This window comes from Oncorhynchus masou, chromosome 1, assembly GCF_036934945.1.
Source record: "Oncorhynchus masou masou isolate Uvic2021 chromosome 1, UVic_Omas_1.1, whole genome shotgun sequence".
Classification (NCBI taxonomy): Eukaryota; Metazoa; Chordata; class Actinopteri; order Salmoniformes; family Salmonidae; genus Oncorhynchus; species Oncorhynchus masou.
Window position 1 is genome coordinate 7,511,642 of NC_088212.1, and position 21,552 is coordinate 7,533,193.

A 21,552-nucleotide genomic window follows, 5' to 3' on the forward strand; every position below is an offset into this window, starting at 1 on the left:
ATAATTTCATTGAGGATACCATCAACCCCACAGGCCTTTTTGGGTTGGAGGGGTTTTATTTTGTCCTGTAGTTCATTCAAGGTAATTGGGGACCTAGAACTAGCATCTCTGTTTTGTCCAAGTTTAAAAGTAAAACATTTGCTGCCATCTACTTCCTTATGTCTGAAACACAGGCTTCCAGGGAATTTTGGGGCTTCACCATGTTTCATCGAAATATACAGCTGTATGTCATCCGCATAGCAGTGAAAGTTAACATTACATTCCCGAATGACATATACCATCTCTCTCTCTCATACCCTCTCTCTCTCTCTCTCTCTTCCAGATGTACCACTCGGACCACAGAGTCGATTTCCTTGACCTCTCCTTCACCATCCCAATCCCTGGAGCCTTGGGCCTAGCATCAAACCACTGAACCAACCCCCTGTCCTATATCCCTCCACATATCCTATACCCCCACGCCAGCACTCACACAACCTTTTCCCCTACCCCCTGTCCAAACCCCCATACCCAGAGGACCATGGACAGCCCCCCCAAGCTGACTGGCGAGACCCTGATCGTTCATCACATCCCCCTGGTACACTGCCAGGTGACCGGGAGTCGGCAGGGCTACAGCGGAGGAGGAGGGGGGTCCCTGAAGAGATCGAACCAACCAGAGAACCTGGGCCTGAGCCTCACCACCTCCCTCCCTGAGCGAGATGTACTCCAGAGGGAAGCCCTGGTGTACAGCAGCCTCATCCAGACCGCTACAGGAGGAGGAAGAGAAGGAAGAGGGGGAGGAGAAAGAGAAGGAAAAGGGGGAGGAGAGAGAGGAGGAGGACGAGGAGTAGGAGAACGAGGAGTAGGAGGGAGAGGAGTAGGAGAACGAGGAGAAGGAGGGAGAGGAGTAGGAGAACGAGGAGAAGGAGGGAGAGGAGTAGGAGTAGGCAGCACAGGGAGAGATAATTTGTCTGTGACGTCCAGTAACTCGGAGGACCAGGTGATGGTGGACAACACTCTGCTCAGGGTGAAACCAAGGGAACAGGCCAACAACCCTCTCCGGCTCCGCCACAACCCTTTTCTGCTCAACACGGAGGAGGAGGAGGAGGATGACGAGGAGGAGGAAGAGGACGAAGACGATAGTGATAATCTCAACGGTTACCTGGAAGATTCATCCTTCCATCTTCATGGCAATACAAACTCCGCCCTAGATGAGGAGGGAGACGGGGTCACGCCCTTTCACCTCCACGACCTGGGGTTCACCACACACGAGCCCTTCCTGTTGCAAAGCACCCTGGGAAAGCACTCCTGGGGCTGCTCTGGGGGACGGGATTCCCTCAGGGGTGTTGCCTCCGATCTCTCCGCCCACCTGGAGGGCCTAGACCTGCTGGTATTGGATGGTCCTCGCCGACACGGCAGCAGCGGCTCCACCCTCTCCATGGACTGCGGAGAGCAGGAGTGGGCCGAGGATGATGAGGAGGAGGAGGAAGACCCACTGAGGGGTGGTGGGAGGAGCAGTAGCCAGGCTGACTCGTCTTCCTCCAGCTCCGCCCACCAGCTCTGCTCCTGCTACGGCCTCTCACAGACTTTTCACGAACACTTCCCGGAACAGTTTTCCCAGTCGTTGGAATGCCAGCTGGGCTACGGCAGTGAATCGTCCTGTAACAGCTCGGATGGCATGCTGGTCAACTTCAGTGCCATTTATAACAAGATAAATAACAGTGTCCCTTCGACCTCCTCTGAGCCACCTCCTCCTGCCACGACCACCAACCTGAACAGTTCCACTGACCACTCCTACACCTCCTCTGTCTGCACCTCTTCTGTACTGGATGGGGAGGCAGGGAGCCCAGGAAGAGCCAGAGACAGGGGTGCTTTCTACCTAGACCTCCACACTTCCCCCACCGAGCCCCCCAACTCTCATCAACCATCTTGCTCCTCCAATAGCACCCTGTCGTTTGGACTCCACCCCTACACCAACACCTCCGCATGCACCTGCTCAGCCGAACACCAAGGGGCGCTAGATCTGGACGCCAACTGCAATTCTTACCAGCCTCCCCACCACTCAGACTCAGGAAGTGACCTCACATCCTGTCTGCAGGTATGAAATCCTAAATCTCCTTCTGTAGAGCCTTTCAGGCAACTGCTACATGGGCGCCGTAGTATGGCTGCCCTCTGCTCCAGCCTTTCCGAGGGGATAAAGAGGAAGTCAATTTCAAGTTAGAATTGTATTTAATTGCACAACAAATTAATCCTTCTTCTTATTCTTCTGCTAATTTTTCTTCTTCGGCAGAGCCAGGCCCGTCTCGTGGTAGCCACCCAGAACTACTACAAGTTAGTGACCTGTGACCTTTCATCTCAGTCGCCACCGAGCCCTGTGGGAAGCTCCGCGTCTTTTACCAGCTGCTCTGACGAGCACAGCAAGGAAAGCCCCGCTCCCGACACGCCCAACACCACCCAGCCAAACGAATACTACCTGTTCAGACGGCCACCTGGGGGAGAGGAAAAGGAGGCCGAAGAGGAAGATGAGGAGGGAGAGTTGTCACAGGTAAGTGGAGGAGGACGTTGGTTCTGAAGCTCAGTTGGTGGAGCATATTGCCTGAAACACAATGATAGAGGGTCCGATACCCTGGACCACCCATATATGTTGAAATGTACTGTAGGTCACTTTGGGTGAAAGTGTCTGCTTAATGGTATAAAAAAAATATATATTTTTTTTTAAAGTCAGACAGAGTTCTGTTTTCTGTAAATGGGGGTGATATGTAGCTCAGAGGTTCAGAGAGGTGTTAACCAGTGTTACAAAGTAAAAACTATATTTCCAGGGGTAAAAAAAAGATGACTTAATGAATGACAACTCAGTTCATATTACAAAGATCACATAAGGGAGGTGGGGATTGAGATTTCAATTACCAACATGTACAGTAGCAGTCAAAAGTTTGGACACACCGACTCATTCAATGGTTTTTCTTTATTTAGACTATTTTCTACATTTATAGAATAATAGTGAAGACATCAGAACTAAGAAATAACACCGATGGAATCATGGAGTAACCAAACAATTGTTAAACAAATTAAAATATATTTGAGATTTTTCAAAGTAGTCACCCTTTCCTTTGATGAGAGCTTTGCACACTCTTGGCATTCTCTCAACCAGCTTCATGAGGTAGTCACCTGGAATGCATTTCAATTAACAGGTGTGCCTTGTTAAAAGTTAATTTGTGGAATTTCTTTCCTTCTTAATGCGGTTTGAACCAATCAGAAGACAGCCCTATTTAACTGCACCTCAGATTGCAGCCCAAATAAATGCGTCACAGTGTTCAAATAACAGACCCATCTCCACATCAACTGTTCAGGGGAGACTGCGTGAATCAGGCCTTCATGGTTGAATTTCTGCAGAGAAACCAACCTCCGTGTCTTTGTGAGATGCAGAGTAGGCGAACGGCTGATCTCCGCATGTTTGGTTGCCACAGCGAAGCGAGGAGGAGGAGGTGTGATGGTGTGGGGGGAGGGTGCTTTGATAGTGACACTGTCTGTGATTTTATTTAGAATTCAAGGCACACTTAACCAGCATGGCTACCACAGCATTCTGCAGCGATACGCCGTCCCATCTGGTTAGTAGGTGTGTCTAAACGTTTCACTGGTACTGTACCCTCCTTGACCTCCGACCTCTAGAACCTATTCGGTAAAGTTATGTATAATTTGCACTACTAAAGGAGTTGATACAGTTGAAGTCGGAAGTTTACATCCATTTAGGTTGGAGTCATTAAAACTGATTTTTTTAACCACTCCACACATTTCTTGTTAACAAACTATAGTTTTGAACAGTCGGTTAGGACATTTAGTCATTTTTCCAATGGTTGTTTACAGACAGGTTGTTTACAGACAGGTTGTTTACAGGCAGGTTGTTTACAGACAGGTTGTTTACAGACAGGTTGTTTACAGGCAGGTTGTTTACAGGCAGGTTGTTTACAGGCAGGTTGTTTACAGACAGGTTGTTTACAGACAGGTTGTTTACAGGCAGGTTGTTTACAGACAGGTTGTTTACAGGCAGGTTGTTTACAGACAGGTTGTTTACAGGCAGGTTGTTTACAGACAGGTTGTTTACAGGCAGGTTGTTTACAGACAGGTTGTTTACAGACAGGTTGTTTACAGGCAGGTTGTTTACAGGCAGACTGTTTACAGGCAGGTTGTTTACAGGCAGATTGTTTACAGACAGATTGTTTACAGGCAGGTTGTTTACAGGCAGGTTGTTTACAGGCAGATTGTTTACAGACAGGTTGTTTACAGACAGGTTGTTTACAGACAGGTTGTTTACAGAGTTATTGATATATATATAAAACGGTGTTTTTGTGATCAGATTTATATTGGAAAAAAACATCCCGCTCTTTGAAAGTACGCCTTGGAAAACATAAACCCACTATAACACGTAAAGATATCACCTCACCAGTTGAGAGATACAGAACCACATCATTCTGTTCATGAACTCGGTCGCGTCGGGATGGAAAAAAAGTTCATGCACCACGTAGAGGAGGTAACTATGACAACAAATAACTCCAAAGAGAAGCCATGTGGATTTATACATTCAATTCTGTATCTCCATACAGTTTAAACAAATAATTAGATTTCCTCCTCCTTCCTATAAGCCAAATTTAGACCGTTATACAAGAAACACTGTCCATATCAGATGTTGCATATCGTTTGAGTTGGCCCCACATATTTATGAATGGCTGTGCCTGCTATTCTTTGTGGTGGGCTGTCTCATGAATTGACATGATGTATTTAGGTGAGCGGACACCTGGGGGGGTTGATTTGGGACTTGCCCTTCTTGCCTGGTCCCATAGTCCATTATTCTGTATTTTTGTGACTAACAACTGTGACTAACAACTGCTACTCATCTGTCGTTCTTTATAAATGCTGTTTTGAATTCAAATTAAATTGTACCTACACATTAAAGAAGGCTGGAAAGCCGAAGTGTCTGTGTACACTATCCCTGATTCAGTGAAAATATATTTTATTAAATTAATAATTCAGTACGTTTTTTTTAATTACCTTTTTATTTAACTAGGCAAGTCGGTTAAAGAACAAATTCTTATTTACAATAACAATAGCTTAATGCGGCCATCTTTTTGAATGGAAACACACTACACCTGTTTGTTTGACAGAATTGGCACGTTTAATTGCTGGTTTAAGTCCCGGGCCAGGCGACGTAATAGACCATTACTACCATCTATTACCGTTGCACTGAGGCAGCTGGGAATCCTGTAAGGGTGTATTCCTGGAGAGTGTGTCTGTCCCAGATTCTGTCTACGTGCCTTCAGTGGGTGTGTTGTTGACCCAATATAGATAGTTCTATTTACAGTGCTGCAGTCTGATGATATCCATGCTATTATTGGGGCCACCGAGTGGCGCAACGGTCTAAGGCACTGCATCTCAGTGCTAGAGGCGTCACTACAGACCCTGGTTCGATCCCGGGCTGTATCACAGTGGTCTAAGGCACTGCATCTAAGTGCTAGAGGCGTCACTACAGACCCTGGTTCAGCGGTCTAAGACACTGCATCTCAGTGCTAGAGGCGTCACTACAGACCCTGGTTCAGCGGTCTAAGGCACTGCCTCTCAGTGCTAGAGGCGTCACTACAGACCCTGGTTCAGCGGTCTAAGGCACTGCCTCTCAGTGCTAGAGGCGTCACTACAGACCCTGGTTCAGCGGTCTAAGGCACTGCATCTCAGTGCTAGAGGAGTCACTACAGACCCTGGTTCAATCCCGGGCTGGATCATAGCGGTCTAAGGCACTGCATCTCAGTGCTAGAGGCGTCACTACAGGCATCCTAGTTCGTATCCAGGCTGTGTCACAACCGGCTGTGATCGGGAGTCCCGTAGGGCGGCGAACAGTTGGCCCAGCGTCGGTGTAGGCCGTCATTGTAAATAAGAATTAACTGACTTGCTTGGTTAAATAATAAATAAATAAATAATAAACGTGTGGCTCTCAAGGACATATTCTGTCATCAACAGTATCTCTTGGGACTTAAAGGTAACATCAGGAACTTACTGAATCGGAGGGAAAATTTTACAGTGAAGATTAAATTAATGAAAAGTCAAAAGTCACTTTTGTTGTTGTACCGGTGTAGACCCCATAAGTGGAGTGGCTGTGGTTATTGGAGGTGAACCTGGATCTAACCCGTCTCTGTCCCTCTCTCTCCACAGCGTGATGAAAACGAGGAAGAGGAGAGGAAGAAGACGGAGCAGCAGCAGATGGGCGGAGCCTGTTCAGACCTCATCATCGAGGGACAGGTGTACGTTAACATCTCCCCTCCCGTGGTTGACCGAGGACCCGTCGGAGGCGGGACTCCCCGTTCCCGTAGTTACGACCGGAACCTGGACAAGTCCCCGCCCCCTCGGCTTGGCTCATTGGAGCGCTGCCCTGTTCATCTCAGTGAGGACGCCGTCCCCCTCGGCCCTCCCACTCCGCCACGGGTCACTTCCTTCGCCGAGATCGCCAGGAGCAAGAGGAAAAACGGAGGAAGCACTGGCTCTCCTTCTCTCAGGATGGGGGGAAGTTCAGATCCCTTCTCCTCCTCCCACTCGGCCCACTCCCACTCCTCGGCCGACTTCTCCCCCATCCTGGAGGGTCAGGGTCCGAGCCACAGTGTGCCCTTCCAGCGCTGCTACAGCCAGGGCAGTGTGGACCGCCCTGGTGGTGGCGCCAGAGAAACACGCTCCACGGCAGAAGGTAAGAAGAGAAGAAGAGCACCTATTAGGAACTATAATTATATAAAACGATTATGGCCATGTTCCAGCTTGACTATGTTGCAGTCGCCTGCCAGATGTCACAATGCGTGGATAGGTATTTAGCATATCAGCCAACCACATCGTATGATATAGCAATCTGATGATCTATTTAGCATATCAGCCAACCACATCGTATGATATAGCAATCTGATGATCTATTTAGCATATCAGCCAACCACATCGCATGATATAGCAATCTGATGATCTATTTAGCATATCAGCCAACCACATCGTATGATATAGCAATCTGATGATCTATTTAGCATATCAGCCAACCACATCGTATGATATAGCAATCTGATGATCTATTTAGCATATCAGCCAACCACATCGTATGATATAGCAATCTGATGATCTATTTAGCATATCAGCCAACCCCATCTTATGATATAGCAATCTGCTGATCTATTTAGCATATCAGCCAACCACATCGTATGATATAGCAATCTGATGATCTATTTAGCATATCAGCCAACCACATCGTGTGATATAGCAATCTGATGATCTATTTAGCATATCAGCCAACCACATCGTATGATATAGCAATCTGATGATCTATTTAGCATATCAGCCAACCACATCGTATGATATAGCAATCTGATGATCTATTTAGCATATCAGCCAACCACATCGTATGATATAGCAATCTGATGATCTATTTAGCATATCAGCCAACCACATCGTATGATATAGCAATCTGATGATCTATTTAGCATATCAGCCAACCACATCGTATGATATAGCAATCTGATGATCTATTTAGCATATCAGCCAACCACATCGCATGATATAGCAATCTGATGATCTATTTAGCATATCAGCCAACCACATCGTATGATATAGCAATCTGATGATCTATTTAGCATATCAGCCAACCACATCGTATGATATAGCAATCTGATGATCTATTTAGCATATCAGCCAACCACATCGTATGATATAGCAATCTGATGATCTATTTAGCATATCAGCCAACCACATCTTATGATATAGCAATCTGCTGATCTATTTAGCATATCAGCCAACCACATCGTATGATATAGCAATCTGATGATCTATTTAGCATATCAGCCAACCACATCGTGTGATATAGCAATCTGATGATCTATTTAGCATATCAGCCAACCACATCGTATGATATAGCAATCTGATGATCTATTTAGCATATCAGCCAACCACATCGTATGATATAGCAATCTGATGATCTATTTAGCATATCAGCCAACCACATCGTATGATATAGCAATCTGATGATCTATTTAGCATATCAGCCAACCACATCGTATGATATAGCAATCTGATGATCTATTTAGCATATCAGCCAACCACATCGTATGATATAGAAATCTGATGCCTGATTGTTGATGTTGCAGGCAAACTGTTGATGCAACGTACCTTTGTTGTTTATTTGGCATTTTGTGGACAGGAGAGCCATTGAAATGATGTGCTTCCTGTTGCATAGGGTCAAGGGTCATTGGCTGAGGTTGTTTGGTTGATCATTGATAAGTGCAGTGGTATGATAGTGAAAGTTTGGCTGTTTGTGCGTATTATTACATAACACAGCTGGTACGAGGTGAGTTAGACATGTAACTTATCTAACTTCTTGTTTGAAGAGAACTGGGGACAGGGAAAAGTGCTGTGTGTTTTGTGTGCGTGTGTGTGTGTGTGTGTGTGTGTGTGTGTGTGTGTGTGTGTGTGTGTGTGTGTGTGTGTGTGTACGTGCGTAGGCTACTGAAACTCTAGGCTATTATAGTGTTGTAAACTTTGTCAGCAAAGGAACTGGGTAGCAAGGGGAACTGTGGCGACCATGAGGCGAATAGGACTGTAGTTTGTACTGCAGAGAACAGCCTTCGCTGAGCCATACTCTAGCTACACACACAGCCTTCGCTGAGCCATACTCTAGCTACACACACAGCCTTCGCTGAGCCATACTCTAGCTACATACACAGCCTTCGCTGAGCCATACTCTAGCTACACACACAGCCTTCGCTGAGCCATACTCTAGCTACATACACAGCCTTCGCTGAGCCATACTCTAGCTACACACACAGCCTTCGCTGAGCCATACTCTAGCTACACACACAGCCTTCGCTGAGCCATACTCTAGCTACATACACAGCCTTCGCTGAGCCATACTCTAGCTACCCACACAGCCTTCGCTGAGCCATACTCTAGCTACATACACAGCCTTCGCTGAGCCATACTCTAGCTACACACACAGCCTTCGCTGAGCCATACTCTAGCTACATACACAGCCTTCGCTGAGCCATACTCTAGCTACACACACTGCCTTCGCTGAGCCATACTCTAGCTACATACACAGCCTTCGCTGAGCCATACTCTAGCTACCCACACAGCCTTCGCTGAGCCATACTCTAGCTACCCACACAGCCTTCGCTGAGCCATACTCTAGCTACATACACAGCCTTCGCTGAGCCATACTCTAGCTACACACACAGCCTTCGCTGAGCCATACTCTAGCTACATACACAGCCTTCGCTGAGCCATACTCTAGCTACACACACAGCCTTCGCTGAGCCATACTCTAGCTACACACACAGCCTTCGCTGAGCCATACTCTAGCTACACACACAGCCTTCGCTGAGCCATACTCTAGCTACACACACAGCCTTCGCTGAGCCATACTCTAGCTACATACACAGCCTTCGCTGAGCCATACTCTAGCTACATACACAGCCTTCGCTGAGCCATAATCTAGCTACATACACAGCCTTCGCTGAGCCATACTCTAGCTACATACACAGCCTTCGCTGAGCCATACTCTAGCTACACACACAGCCTTTGCTGAGCCATACTCTAGCTACACACACAACCTTCGCTGAGCCATACTCTAGCTACATACACAGCCTTCGCTGAGCCATACTCTAGCTACACACACAGCTCCTGAGGGTCTATAGGGTGTTTTGTGGACAGTTTTTTCCCCAGTCTGCTCTATGTATCAACTAGTTTGGTTGTCTACGTGCTTTATCCAATATCTTTCCTTTCCATATTATGTTTGAACAGGTAAGAATCGCTGTGACCAGATATACTCTAGACATACAGTAGCCAAGATGTTCAGTAGCCAAGATGTACAGTAGTCAAGATGTTCAGTAGCCAAGACGTTCAGTAGCCAAGACGTTCAGTAGCCAAGATGTTCAGTAGCCAAGATGTTCAGTAGCCAAGATGTTCAGTAGCCAAGACGTTCAGTAGCCAAGACGGTCAGTAGCCAAGACGTTCAGTAGCCAAGACGTTCAGTAGCCAAGACGTTCAGTAGCCAAGACGTTCAGTAGCCAAGACGTTCAGTAGCCAAGACGTACAGTAGCCAAGACGTACAGTAGCCAAGACGTTCAGTAGCCAAGACGTTCAGTAGCCAATAAGTACAGTAGCCAATAAGTACAGTAGCCAATAAGTACAGTAGCCAATAAGTACAGTAGCCAAGACGTTCAGTTGCCAAGACGTTCAGTTGCCAAGACGTACAGTAGCCAAGACGTTCAGTAGCCAAGACGTACAGTAGCCTAGACGTACAGTAGCCAAGACGTACAGTAGCCAAGACGTTCAGTAGCCAACATGTACAGTAGCCAAGATGTACAGTGCATGGGAACGGAATGAAATAGTATGTGTGTATGTGAGAGTGCAGGTGGTGCAGGCCTGTTCCCCCTGCTCACTGTGTTTGTCCCTTCTGATAATAGCACTTTGGTCCTTGACGTGTCCTTTCCAGGCCTCAGGACTAAAACTACAGTGACAGAGAGTTGGAGTGTTTATCCCTGCTGATAGTAAAGCTTAGGTCCTTAACATGTCCTTTCCAGGCCTCAGGACTAAAGTGACAGTGTTTCGAAAGCGTTTGAAATTCCTAAGAATTTCTCTGCGGACCATTGAGTGTCAGAGGACTCTGAATGGAATGTTCTAGTAGGACAGACAGACTGGCCCAGCTGTTCCCAATGTGGGAGGGACTCCGGGAGAGCATACTAGTGCTTCAGAAGGAACACCGGCATCAGTCCAATGGGAGAGAGAGGGAGAGAGAGAGGGAGAGAGAGGGAGAGAGAGGGAGAGAGCGAGGGAGAGAGCGAGGGAGAGAGAGAGGGAGAGAGAGAGGGAGAGGGAGGAAAAAAACACATTCCAGTCACCCTAGAGTGGCCAAAACAGATGTACAGACACTTTGTCACAGTGAAACAGGGAGACAGACTTTTAATTTAGGTTGAGAATATGGAGTGTTAGGAGGGCTGGGATTAAGCCAGGGGATGTGGGGGAGGGGGGGGCTGGAGGTGTAATAATATATACTGCACTGCCTGGAATTATAAATATTAATGAGTGAGGGGGGGGGGTGGGGGACGAGAGATGAATCATAGATGAGAGAGAGGAGGAGAGAAGGGGGTTGAAAGAGGAGAGAGAGGAGGGGAGCAGTGGGGGGGGTTGAAAGAGGAGAGAGAGGAGGAGAGAAGTGGGGGGTTGAAAGAGGAGAGAGAGGAGGAGAGAAGTGGGGGGTTGAGAGAGGAGGAGAGAAGGGGGTTGAAAGAGGAGAGAGAGGAGGAGAGAAGTGGGGGTTGAAAGGGGGAGAGAGAGGAGGAGAGAAGTGGGTTGAAAGAGGAGAGAGAGGAAGAGAGAAGTGGGGGGTTGAAAGAGGAGAGAGAGGAGGAGAGAAGTGGGGGGTTGAAAGGGGAGAGAGAGGAGGAGAGAAGTGGGGGGTTGAAAGAGGAGAGAGAGAAGGAGAGAAAGGGGTTGAGAGAGGAGAGAGAGAAGGAGAGAAGGGGGTTGAGAGAGGAGGAGAGAAGGGGGTTGAAAGAGGAGAGAGAGAAGGAGAGAAGGGGGTTGAGAGAGGAGAGAGAGAGAAGGAGAGAAGGGGGTAGAGAGAGGAGGAGAGAAGGGGGTTGAAAGAGGAGAGAGAGAAGGAGAGAAGGGGGTTGAGAGAGGAGAGAGAGAGAAGGAGAGAAGGGGGTTGAGAGAGGAGGAGAGAAGGGAGTTGAAAGAGGAGAGAGAGAAGGAGAGAAGGGGGTTGAAAGAGGAGAGAGAGGAGGAGAGAAGTGGGTTGAAAGATGAGAGAGAGAAGGAGAGAAGTGGGTTGAAAGAGGAGAGAGAGAGGAGGAGAGAAGTGGGTTGAAAGATGAGAGAGAGGAGGAGAGAAGTGGGTTGAAAGAGGAGAGAGAGAGGAGGAGAGAAGTGGGTTGAAAGAGGAGAGAGAGAGGAGGAGAGAAGGGGGTTGAAAGAGGAGAGAGAGAGAAGGAGAGAAGGGGGTTGAAAGAGGAGAGAGAGAGGAGGAGAGAAGTGGGTTGAAAGAGGAGAGAGAGGAGGAGAGAAGTGGGTTGAAAGATGAGAGAGAGAAGGAGAGAAGTGGGTTGAAAGAGGAGAGAGAGGAGGAGAGAAGTGGGTTGAAAGATGAGAGAGAGAAGGAGAGAAGTGGGTTGAAAGAGGAGAGAGAGAGGAGGAGAGAAGTGGGTTGAAAGATGAGAGAGAGAAGGAGAGAAGTGGGTTGAAAGAGGAGAGAGAGAGAAGGAGAGAAGTGGGTTGAAAGAGGAGAGAGAGAGAAGGAGAGAAGGGGGTTGAAAGAGGAGAGAGAGGAGGAGAGAAGTGGGTTGAAAGAGGAGAGAGAGAGAAGGAGAGAAGTGGGTTGAAAGAGGAGAGAGAGAGAAGGAGAGAAGGGGGTTGAAAGAGGAGAGAGAGAGGAGGAGAGAAGTGGGTTGAAAGAGGAGAGAGAGAGGAGGAGAGAAGGGGGTTGAAAGAGGAGAGAGAGAGAAGGAGAGAAGGGGGGTTGAAAGAGGAGAGAGAGAGGAGGAGAGAAGGGGGTTGAAAGATGATGATGATAATAAGAAGTGGGAAATAAGGACATTTTATACAGTATAAAATAAGGACATAATGTCATACAGTATAAAATAAGGGTATCCATTAATACAGTGTATAATAAGGGCATTTAGGCGTATATACCGTTTATACAGACTATGGGAGGCACACAGTACTACATAGAGCCATGACTACATGGAACTCTATTCCAGATCAAGTAACTCATGTCAGCAGTAAAATTACATTGAAAAAACACCTTATGGAACAGCGGGTACTGTGAAGCAACACAAACATTGACACACACACACACACACACGATAACATACGCACTGTACATACACACGGATTTGGGACTGTAGATATGTGGTAGTGGTGGAGTAGGGGCCTGAGGGTACACAGTGTGTTGTGAAATCTGTGAATGTATTTTTAAAATTGTATAAACTGCTTTCATTTTGCTGAACCCCAGGAAGAGTAGCTGCTGCTTTGGCAGGAACTAATGGTGATCCATAATAAACCCCAGGAAGAGTAGCTGCTGCTTTGGCAGGAACTAATGGGGATCCATAATAAACCCCAGGAAGAGTAGCTGCTGCTTTGGCAGGAACTAATGGGGATCCATAATAAACCCCAGGAAGAGTAGCTGCTGCCTTGGCAGGAACTAATGGGGATCCACAATAAACCCCAGGAAGAGTAGCTACTGCTTTGGCAGGAACTAATGGGAATCCATAATAAACCCCAGGAAGAGTAGCTGCTGCTTTGGCAGGAACTAATGGGGATCCATAATAAACCCCAGGAAGAGTAGCTGCTGCTTTGGCAGGAACTAATGGGGATCCATAATAAATACAAATACAATATTCGGGGAGTATTTCGAAATGCCAACGGTATGATTTTTCAGTACCATTTGTGGTTGGCGGGACCCACGCTTCGCAGGGGCTGCAGCGGAGGCTCCTCAGCGGAAGAAAGGGAGGACCATCCTTCTCAGTAAATGTCTTACAAATAAAAATAGTAAAGCATTAAAAAAGCTGTACTTTTTTTTAGATAAAACTATACTAAATATATTCACGTGTCACCAAATAATTGATTAAAATACACTTTTGCAATGCAGGTCTACAGTAGTAGCCTCAACAGAACTCTGTAGCACCATGGTGTAGCCGGAGGACAGCTAGCTTCCGTCCTCCTCTGGGTACATTGACTTCAATACAAAACCTAGGAGGCTCATGGTTTTTACCCTCTTCCACAGACTTACACAGTAATTAAGACAACTTCCAGAGGTAGTCCTCCAACCTATCAGAGCTCTTGCAGCATGAACGGATATGTTGTCCACCCAATCAAAGGATCAGAGAATGAATCTACTACTGAAAGCTTAAGCTACAGCTCGTTAGTTGAACAGTTTTGAACAAATTAATTTCTTCCAAAATTAAGTAGAAGCAAGAGAGAGAGCTATATTTTGTAGAATCTATTTTTCACTTTCACTTAGCGAGCTAGCTAGTTTAGCCTATTCAAAGGCCAGGCTCAAACAGAGAGTGATGCTATCTATGTTCGTAACCTGGCTATGGTTATCCAACACTGGAACTCTTCCAAGTCAAGGTAAACTTTTGGTTTGGAGCCCACCGGTGTAACTGCTAAACTGCATGATTGTAACTAACGGGTTAGTTCTAGTAGCTATGTTGACCATGACATTAATATGGTGAAAACGATGTAGGCTGTGTGTAGCGGTTATGGTATTGACGTTTGGCCTCGGACAGGTTTATTCCCCCAGTCACAGGCAGTAGTACTGTATGCTGAAGTCCACAAGTGAAAGGAGAAGGTATTATTTATTTCTTAATTTAATTTAACCTTTATTAGTTAAGAACAAATTCTTATTTTTAATGATGGCCTAGGAACAGTGGGTTAACTGCCTGTTCAGGGGCAGAATGACAGATTTGTACCTTGTCAGCTCGGGGGTTTGAACTTGCAACCTTTCGGTTACTAGTCCAACGCTCTAACCACTAGGCTACCCTGCCACCCCAACGAGCAAGTGATCATGCGGTTTACGTTATTTGTGGCCGTGTTTGCGTGCAATCAAAGGTGTGTTGATTCTGTTGAAAAAAAATAATTTCTTAAACGGAATTAAAACGAGGATAAACATACCTGAGTATTTCCAATAGGAACTCTCGTTTGCAACTGTTGGACTAATGATTAAACCCTAGATCAGCTAGATGCAGGCAAGTGTGTGCAAGGTGTTATTGAATGTGTCACTGTCTGTCACCTTGATGACTCTAATTTATTTCTACCTGTGCACCTACGTTGTGAACTTTAAATCGTAGGCTAGGTTGTAGCAACGTCATGATGGTTATTGGGAAAATTCTAGTATCATGTAGTAGACTAAACCAAACCAAGCGAATGATGCCTACAGGGAGAGATGACCTGGAAAAAACCCCTTAGCTGGATAATCGATTCATTCATGAAATAGGAGAGGAAGGGAGGAGAGGGAGAGGAAGGGAGGAGAGGGAGAGGAAGGGAGGAGAGGGAGAGGAAGAGAGGAGAGGGAGAGGAAGGGAGGAGAGGGAGAGAGAGGAAGAGAGGGAGAGATTTTTTTCCAGTCAGAGGACAGTACTCATGACTCAATACTGCCTCTGTGGCTGAGATGTGTTACTGCATCCAGGCTGACTGACATTCCATGGCAGAGCATAAACAGCTTGCGCAATGTTGCTGCTGACGTCACACACACCCACGTCGCTCACGCAGCGAACAGATCGAGGAATACAACACACACACACACACACACACACTGACACGCTACAGTACATGCTCACACACTGACACGGATACACAGAGAGACAGAAAGAAGAGAATACTGGAAAAAGGGCTGTTCTTTGGTGTTTCTGCTTTCGGACAGACTGACGCAGTATTCTCCAGGTGTGTGTGTGTGTGTGTGTGTGTCTGCCTATCACAGTATACTGTGTCTCTAGTTACAAGGCAGTCTGGGCTGCATGTGATCTGGACTATCAGTCTGCTGATACTAGCAGCTTTCTGGGCAATTTGTGTTTGTCTCTGTGGATCAGTTCAACTTCACCTTCATTTTCCCGACATGTTCATTCATTTGTAATACAGACTGTGTAATGGCTGATACAGTGCCTGTGTTATCAGGGAATAACACATGCTTTGTAAATTATGATGACAGACCTAAAGTTGAGAATTGTGCCAAGAGAAATGGTTTAACCTTTACTGACCTTGTCTCTTTCTTTCTTTCAGGTGGTCTCTCTAGCTCTTCGTGCAGCTCTGCTGTTGTCCGCTACACTAAAGACCAGCGTCCTACCACCCTCCCCATTCAACCCTTCACCTTCCACCACCAGTTCTCCAAGCCGTCCCAGCCCAAGCCCATTCTTCCCCTGCTGACGGGCTACGTTTCTGGGATGCAGGCGCGGGGTGGAGGGCCTTCTGGAGGTCCAGAGGGGTCTGATGGAGTCGATGACGACCGATGGGAAGACTCTTTACGTCGATGCCAGAGTGGGGGTACGATGGGTGGGATGGTATCAGCGGTGGCTCCGCTCGGCCCTGGCTCTGTCCGGCCCTCGCCGCTGGGTAGCTATTCCCCCGTCCGTCTCCAGGGGCTGACCTCCACTTCCTGTTCTACCTGCACCCACAGCCCCCAGACTCCTCGCAGCCTCTCCTGCCCCCTGTCGGCCGGGCTCCTGCCCCTCCACCACACCCATCCACCACCAGCACGGCTGGCGGCTGTCCCTCTGCCTCCCACTCCTTCACCTCCGCCCCAGGGGGTGAAGCGGGGTGCGGTGCCCCCCATGCTGCCTCCGGTCCAGGGTCAGTGTCACCAGCACTACCACCGTGGGACCCTCCCCGTCCTGCCGGCCGTGCTCCAGGACAGTGAGATTTCACTGCGATACGAGGAGACGTCAGACTCTGTGGTGGGGAGCAGAGGACCAGGGTCCGCGACACAACATGGTAGGTGTCTCTGTCTTCAGTGCGGTCCGGTCAGGAGTTGTCATGGATGTGGTGGTATCAGTGAGGTTGTTGGATTATGGGTTGGCCGGTCTTGTCCCCCTCATGTCTTCTACTGGTTTCTTTCAGTCTTTTTTCTAATTTTATTTCTCTTGTACGTTATTTGTTTGCAGTCAACTCACCTCTTATGGTGATTTAACAGACATACTGTAGTCATGGTGATTTAACAGATATACTGTAGTCATGGTGATTTAACAGAATAACTGTAGTCATGGTGATTTAACAGATATACTGTTGTATACTGTTGTCATGGTGATTTAACAGATATACTGTAGTCATGGTGATTTAATAGATATACTGTTGTATACTGTTGTCATGGTGATTTAACAGATATACTGTAGTCATGGTGATTTAACAGAATAACTGTAGTCATGGTGATTTAACAGATATACTGTTATATACTGTAATCAGGGTGATTTAACAGATATACTGTAGTCATGGTGATTTATCAGATATATTGTTATATACTGCAGTCAGGGTAATTTAACAGATATACTGTAGTCATGGTGATTTAACAGATATACTGTAGTCAGGGCGATTTAATAGATATACTGTTGTATACTGTTGTCATGGTGATTTAACAGATATACTGTAGTCATGGTGATTTAATAGATATACTGTTGTATACTGTTGTCATGGTGATTTAACAGATATACTGTTATATACTGTAATCAGGGTGATTTAACAGATATACTGTAGTCATGGTGATTTATCAGATATATTGTTATATACTGCAGTCAGGGTAATTTAACAGATATACTGTAGTCATGGTGATTTAATAGATATACTGTTGTATACTGTTGTCATGGTGATTTAACAGATATACTGTTATATACTGTAATCAGGGTGATTTAACAGATATACTGTAGTCATGGTGATTTAACAGATATATTGTTATATACTGTAATCAGGGTGATTTAACAGATATACTGTAGTCGGGTGATTTAACAGATATACTGTTTTTGCTGTAGTCAGGGTGATTTAACAGATATACTGTTTTTGCTGTAGTCAGGGTGATTTAACAGATATACTGTAGTCAGGGTGATTTAACAGATATACTGTAGTCAGGGTGATTTAACAGATATACTGTTTTTACTGTAGTCAGGGTGATTTAACAGATATACTGTAGTCAGGGTGATTTAACAGATACTGTAGTCATGGTGATTTAACAGATATACTGTTTTTACTGTAGTCAGGGTGATTTTACAGATATACTGTAGTCATGGTGATTTAACAGATATACTGTAGTCAGGGTGATTTAACAGATACACTCTCTAAGTGACTCTCGTCTTTCTTTTTCTTCTTATCCATAATCATTTCTTATTCTTATCCTCTGCCTTCTACCATGTACACTCACCCCATCTCTCTCATTTTCTCAACCTTCCTCTTCCTCTGCCTTCTACCATGTACACTCACCCCATCTCTCTCATTTTCTCAACCTTCCTCTTCCTCTGCCTTCTATCATGTACACTCACCCCATCTCTCTCATTTTCTCAACCTTCCTCTTCCTCTGCCTTCTATCATGTACACTCACCCCATCTCTCTCATTTTCTCAACCTTCCTCTTCCTCTGCCTTCTACCATGTACACTCACCCCATCATCTCTCTCATTTTCTCAACCTTCCTCTTCCTCTGCCTTCTACCATGTACACTCACCCCATCTCTCTCATTTTCTCAACCTTCCTCTTCCTCTGCCTTCTACCATGTACACTCACCCCATCTCTCTCATTTTCTCAACCTTCATCTTCCTCTGCCTTCTACCATGTACACTCACCCCATCTCTCTCATTTTCTCAACCTTCATCTTCCTCTGCCTTCTACCATGTACACTCACCCCATCTCTCTCATTTTCTCAACCTTCCTCTTCCTCTGCCTTCTACCATGTACACTCACCCCATCTCTCTCATTTTCTCAACCTTCCTCTTCCTCTGCCTTCTACCATGTACACTTCGTCGACCTCTCTCTCCTCATTTAATCTTGCTTTCCCCAATCCTCCACATGATAACCAACCTCTCTCATCTCCCTGTCTACCATCACCCCTCTTTTGGCTCCTTCTCGTTTCACACCCACTTCTTCATCCCCCTCCATTCCCCCGTCCCCTCCGCCCACCCTCCCTCACAGGACACCACCTCTCTCCCCAGACTCTGAAATGGAGGGAGTATCGTCGTAGCAACCCCCTGGGGGTGGAGAGGTGTTCCTCTGGGGGATCAGGCGTACCTGCCCTATCAGGCAGTCTGGATGGGAATGGTCATAGGGGCGTGGCCAGGGGACAGCGAATCACACGACGGAATGTGTTTGACTTCCCTCCGGCCTCTAGTGGCCACGCCCCCCTGGGACGACTCAATGGTGCACATATACTACTAACATTGCTGATTAGATGCTGTGTGTGTGTGTGTGTGTGTGTGTGTGTGTGTGTGTGCGTTTCTGTGTGTGTGTGCGTTTCTGTGTGTGTGTGCGTTTCTGTGTGCGCATTTCTGTGTGTGTGTGCGTTTCTGTGTGTGTTTGTGTGTGTGCGCACAGTAAGGTGTGTTTCTGTGTGTGTGTGTGTGCGCATGGTAGGGTGTGTTTCTCTGTGTGTGTGTGTGTGGTTTTCTCATCCTTCCCATGTGTTCTCAGGCCAGTCTGTGAAGCAGCAGTACTACAGTGACTTCCTGCCAGACTACTTCTCCCTGACGGAGCGTCCTCCAGACGAGTTCTGTCTCTCTCCTGACGCCTCCTCTTCGTCATCGTCCTCCACTTCCTCACAATCCCACATCTCTGTGAACCTGCAGCAGAAGAGAGGTGTGATGTAGTCGTATAAACCAAAGCATTCGGAAAGTATTCAGACTCCTTGACTTATTCCACATTTTGTTACATTACAGCTTTATTCTAAAATAGATTATTTATTTTTTAAGGGTCAACCCCCCCCCCCCGCCCACCCTTATTTACATAAGGATTCAGACCCTTTACTATGAAACTCAAAATTGAGCTCAGGTGCATCCTGTTTCCATTGATCATCCTTGAGATGTTTCTACAACTTGATTGAAGTCCAACTGTGGTAAATTAAATGGATTGGACATGATTTGGAAATGCACACACCTGTCTATATAAGGTCCCACAGTTGACAGTGCATGTCAGAGCAAAAACCAAGCCATGAAGTCGCAGCAATTGTCCGTAGAACTCCGAGACAGGATTGTGTCGAGGCACAGCTCTGGAGAAGGGTACAAAAACACTTCTGCAGCATTGAAGGTCCCCAAGAACACAGTGGCCTCCATCATTCTTAAATGCCAAACTGAGCAATAGGGGGAGAAGGGCCTTGGTCAGGGAGGTCACCAAGAACCCAATGGTCACTATGACAGAGCTCTGGAGTTCCTCTGTAGGGAGAACCTTCCAGAAAGACAACTATCTCTGCAGCACTCCACCAAGCAGGCTTTTATGGTAGAATGACCAGATGGAAGCTACTCCTCAGTAAAAGGCACATGACAGCCTGCTTGGAGTTTACTAAAAGGCACCTAAAGACTCTCAGACCATGAGAAACAAGATTCTCTGGTCTGATGAAACCAAGATTGAACACTTTGGCCTGTATGCCAAGCGTCACGTCTGGCACCATCCCGATGGTGAAGCATTGTGGTGGCAGCATCATGCTGTGGGGATGTTTTTCAGCGGCAGGGACTGGGACTGGGAGACTAGTCAGGATCAAGGTAAAGATGAACAGAGCAAAGTACAGAGAGATCCTTGATGAAAACCTGCTCCAGAGCACTCAGGACCTCAGACTGGTGTGTTGTTTCACCTTCCAACAGGATAACGACCCGAAGCACACAGCCAACACAATGCAGGAGTAGGAGTGACTTCAGGACAATTCTCTGAATGTCCTTGAGTGGCCCTGCCAGAGCCCGGACTTGAACCTGATTGAACATCACTGGAGAGACCTGAAAATATCTGTGCAGCAACGCTCCCCATTCAACCTGACAGAATTTGAGAGGCTCTGCAGAGAAGAATGGGAGAAACTGCCCAAGTACAGGTGTGCCAAGCTTGTAGCGCCATACCCAAGAAGACTGGAGGCTGTAATCACTGCCAAAGGTGCTTCAACAAAGTACTGAGTAAAGGGTCTGAATATTAATGTGATATTTGATTTTTTTTTTAATTTTATATAAAAAAATGTAAAAAATTATAACTGTTTTTGCTTTGTCATTATGGGGTATTGTGTGTACTGTATATTGAGGGGAAAAAATGTAATATGTTTTAAAATAAGGCTGTAACGTACCAAAATGTGGAAAATGTCAAGGGGTCTGAATACTTTCCGAAGGCACTGTATGTTTGTGCTTGTGACATCAGGATATAATAGCATATATTTACTTTCCTTTACTGTGGTACTGAACACAGCAGTATGTTAAGTGCAGTCTTTATCTCTCCCTGGCTCCCTCTTTCTATCAATTTCAATTAAAGGGGGTTTATTGGCATGGGAAGCCTGTCTTCTCTTGACAGCCAGGTCTGCCTGCAGTCAAAGATTTCCTTAATTTTGGGTCAGTCACAGTGGTCAGGTATTCTGCCGCTGTGTACTCTCTGTGTAGGGCCAAATAGCATTCTAGTTTGCTCTGTATTTTTGTCAATTCTTTCCAATGTGTCATGTAATTATCTTGTTGTTTACTCATGATTTTGGTTGGGTCTAATTGTGCTGCTGTCCTGGGGCTCTGTGGGGTGTGTTTGTGTTTGTGAACAGAGCCCCAGGACCAGCTTGCTTAGGGGACTCTTCTCCAGGTTCATCTCTCTGTAGGTGATGGCTCTGTGGGGTGTGTTTGTGTTTGTGAACAGAGCCCCAGGACCAGCTTGCTTAGGAGACTCTTCTCCAGGTTCATCTCTCTGTAGGTGATGGCTCTGTGGGGTGTGTTTGTGTTTGTGAACAGAGCCCCAGGACCAGCTTGCTTAGGAGACTCTTCTCCAGGTTCATCTCTCTGTAGGTGATGGCTCTGTGGGGTGTGTTTGTGAACAGAGCCCCAGGACCAGCTTGCTTAGGAGACTCTTCTCCAGGTTCATCTCTCTGTAGGTGA

At 46.5% G+C, this 21,552-nt stretch overlaps 1 protein-coding gene across 2 annotated transcripts in view; it reads left to right on the forward strand.

Moving 5' to 3' along the window:
• LOC135511212 (AP-4 complex accessory subunit RUSC2-like) overlaps positions 1-21,552 on the forward strand; it is a 53,222-nt gene that overhangs the window by 18,767 nt on the left and 12,903 nt on the right. Inside the window, exons 2-7 of one of the 2 annotated variants that reach the window (XM_064932869.1) lie at positions 323-2,074; positions 2,267-2,521; positions 6,175-6,700; positions 15,763-16,470; positions 18,647-18,871; positions 19,142-19,306. In XM_064932869.1, the coding sequence (XP_064788941.1) occupies positions 518-2,074; positions 2,267-2,521; positions 6,175-6,700; positions 15,763-16,470; positions 18,647-18,871; positions 19,142-19,306 (3,436 nt within the window). In that variant the 5' untranslated portion in view covers positions 323-517. The remainder of the gene's footprint in view (positions 1-322; positions 2,075-2,266; positions 2,522-6,174; positions 6,701-15,762; positions 16,471-18,646; positions 18,872-19,141; positions 19,307-21,552) is intronic. The other variant, XM_064932887.1, reaches the window with a different exon arrangement.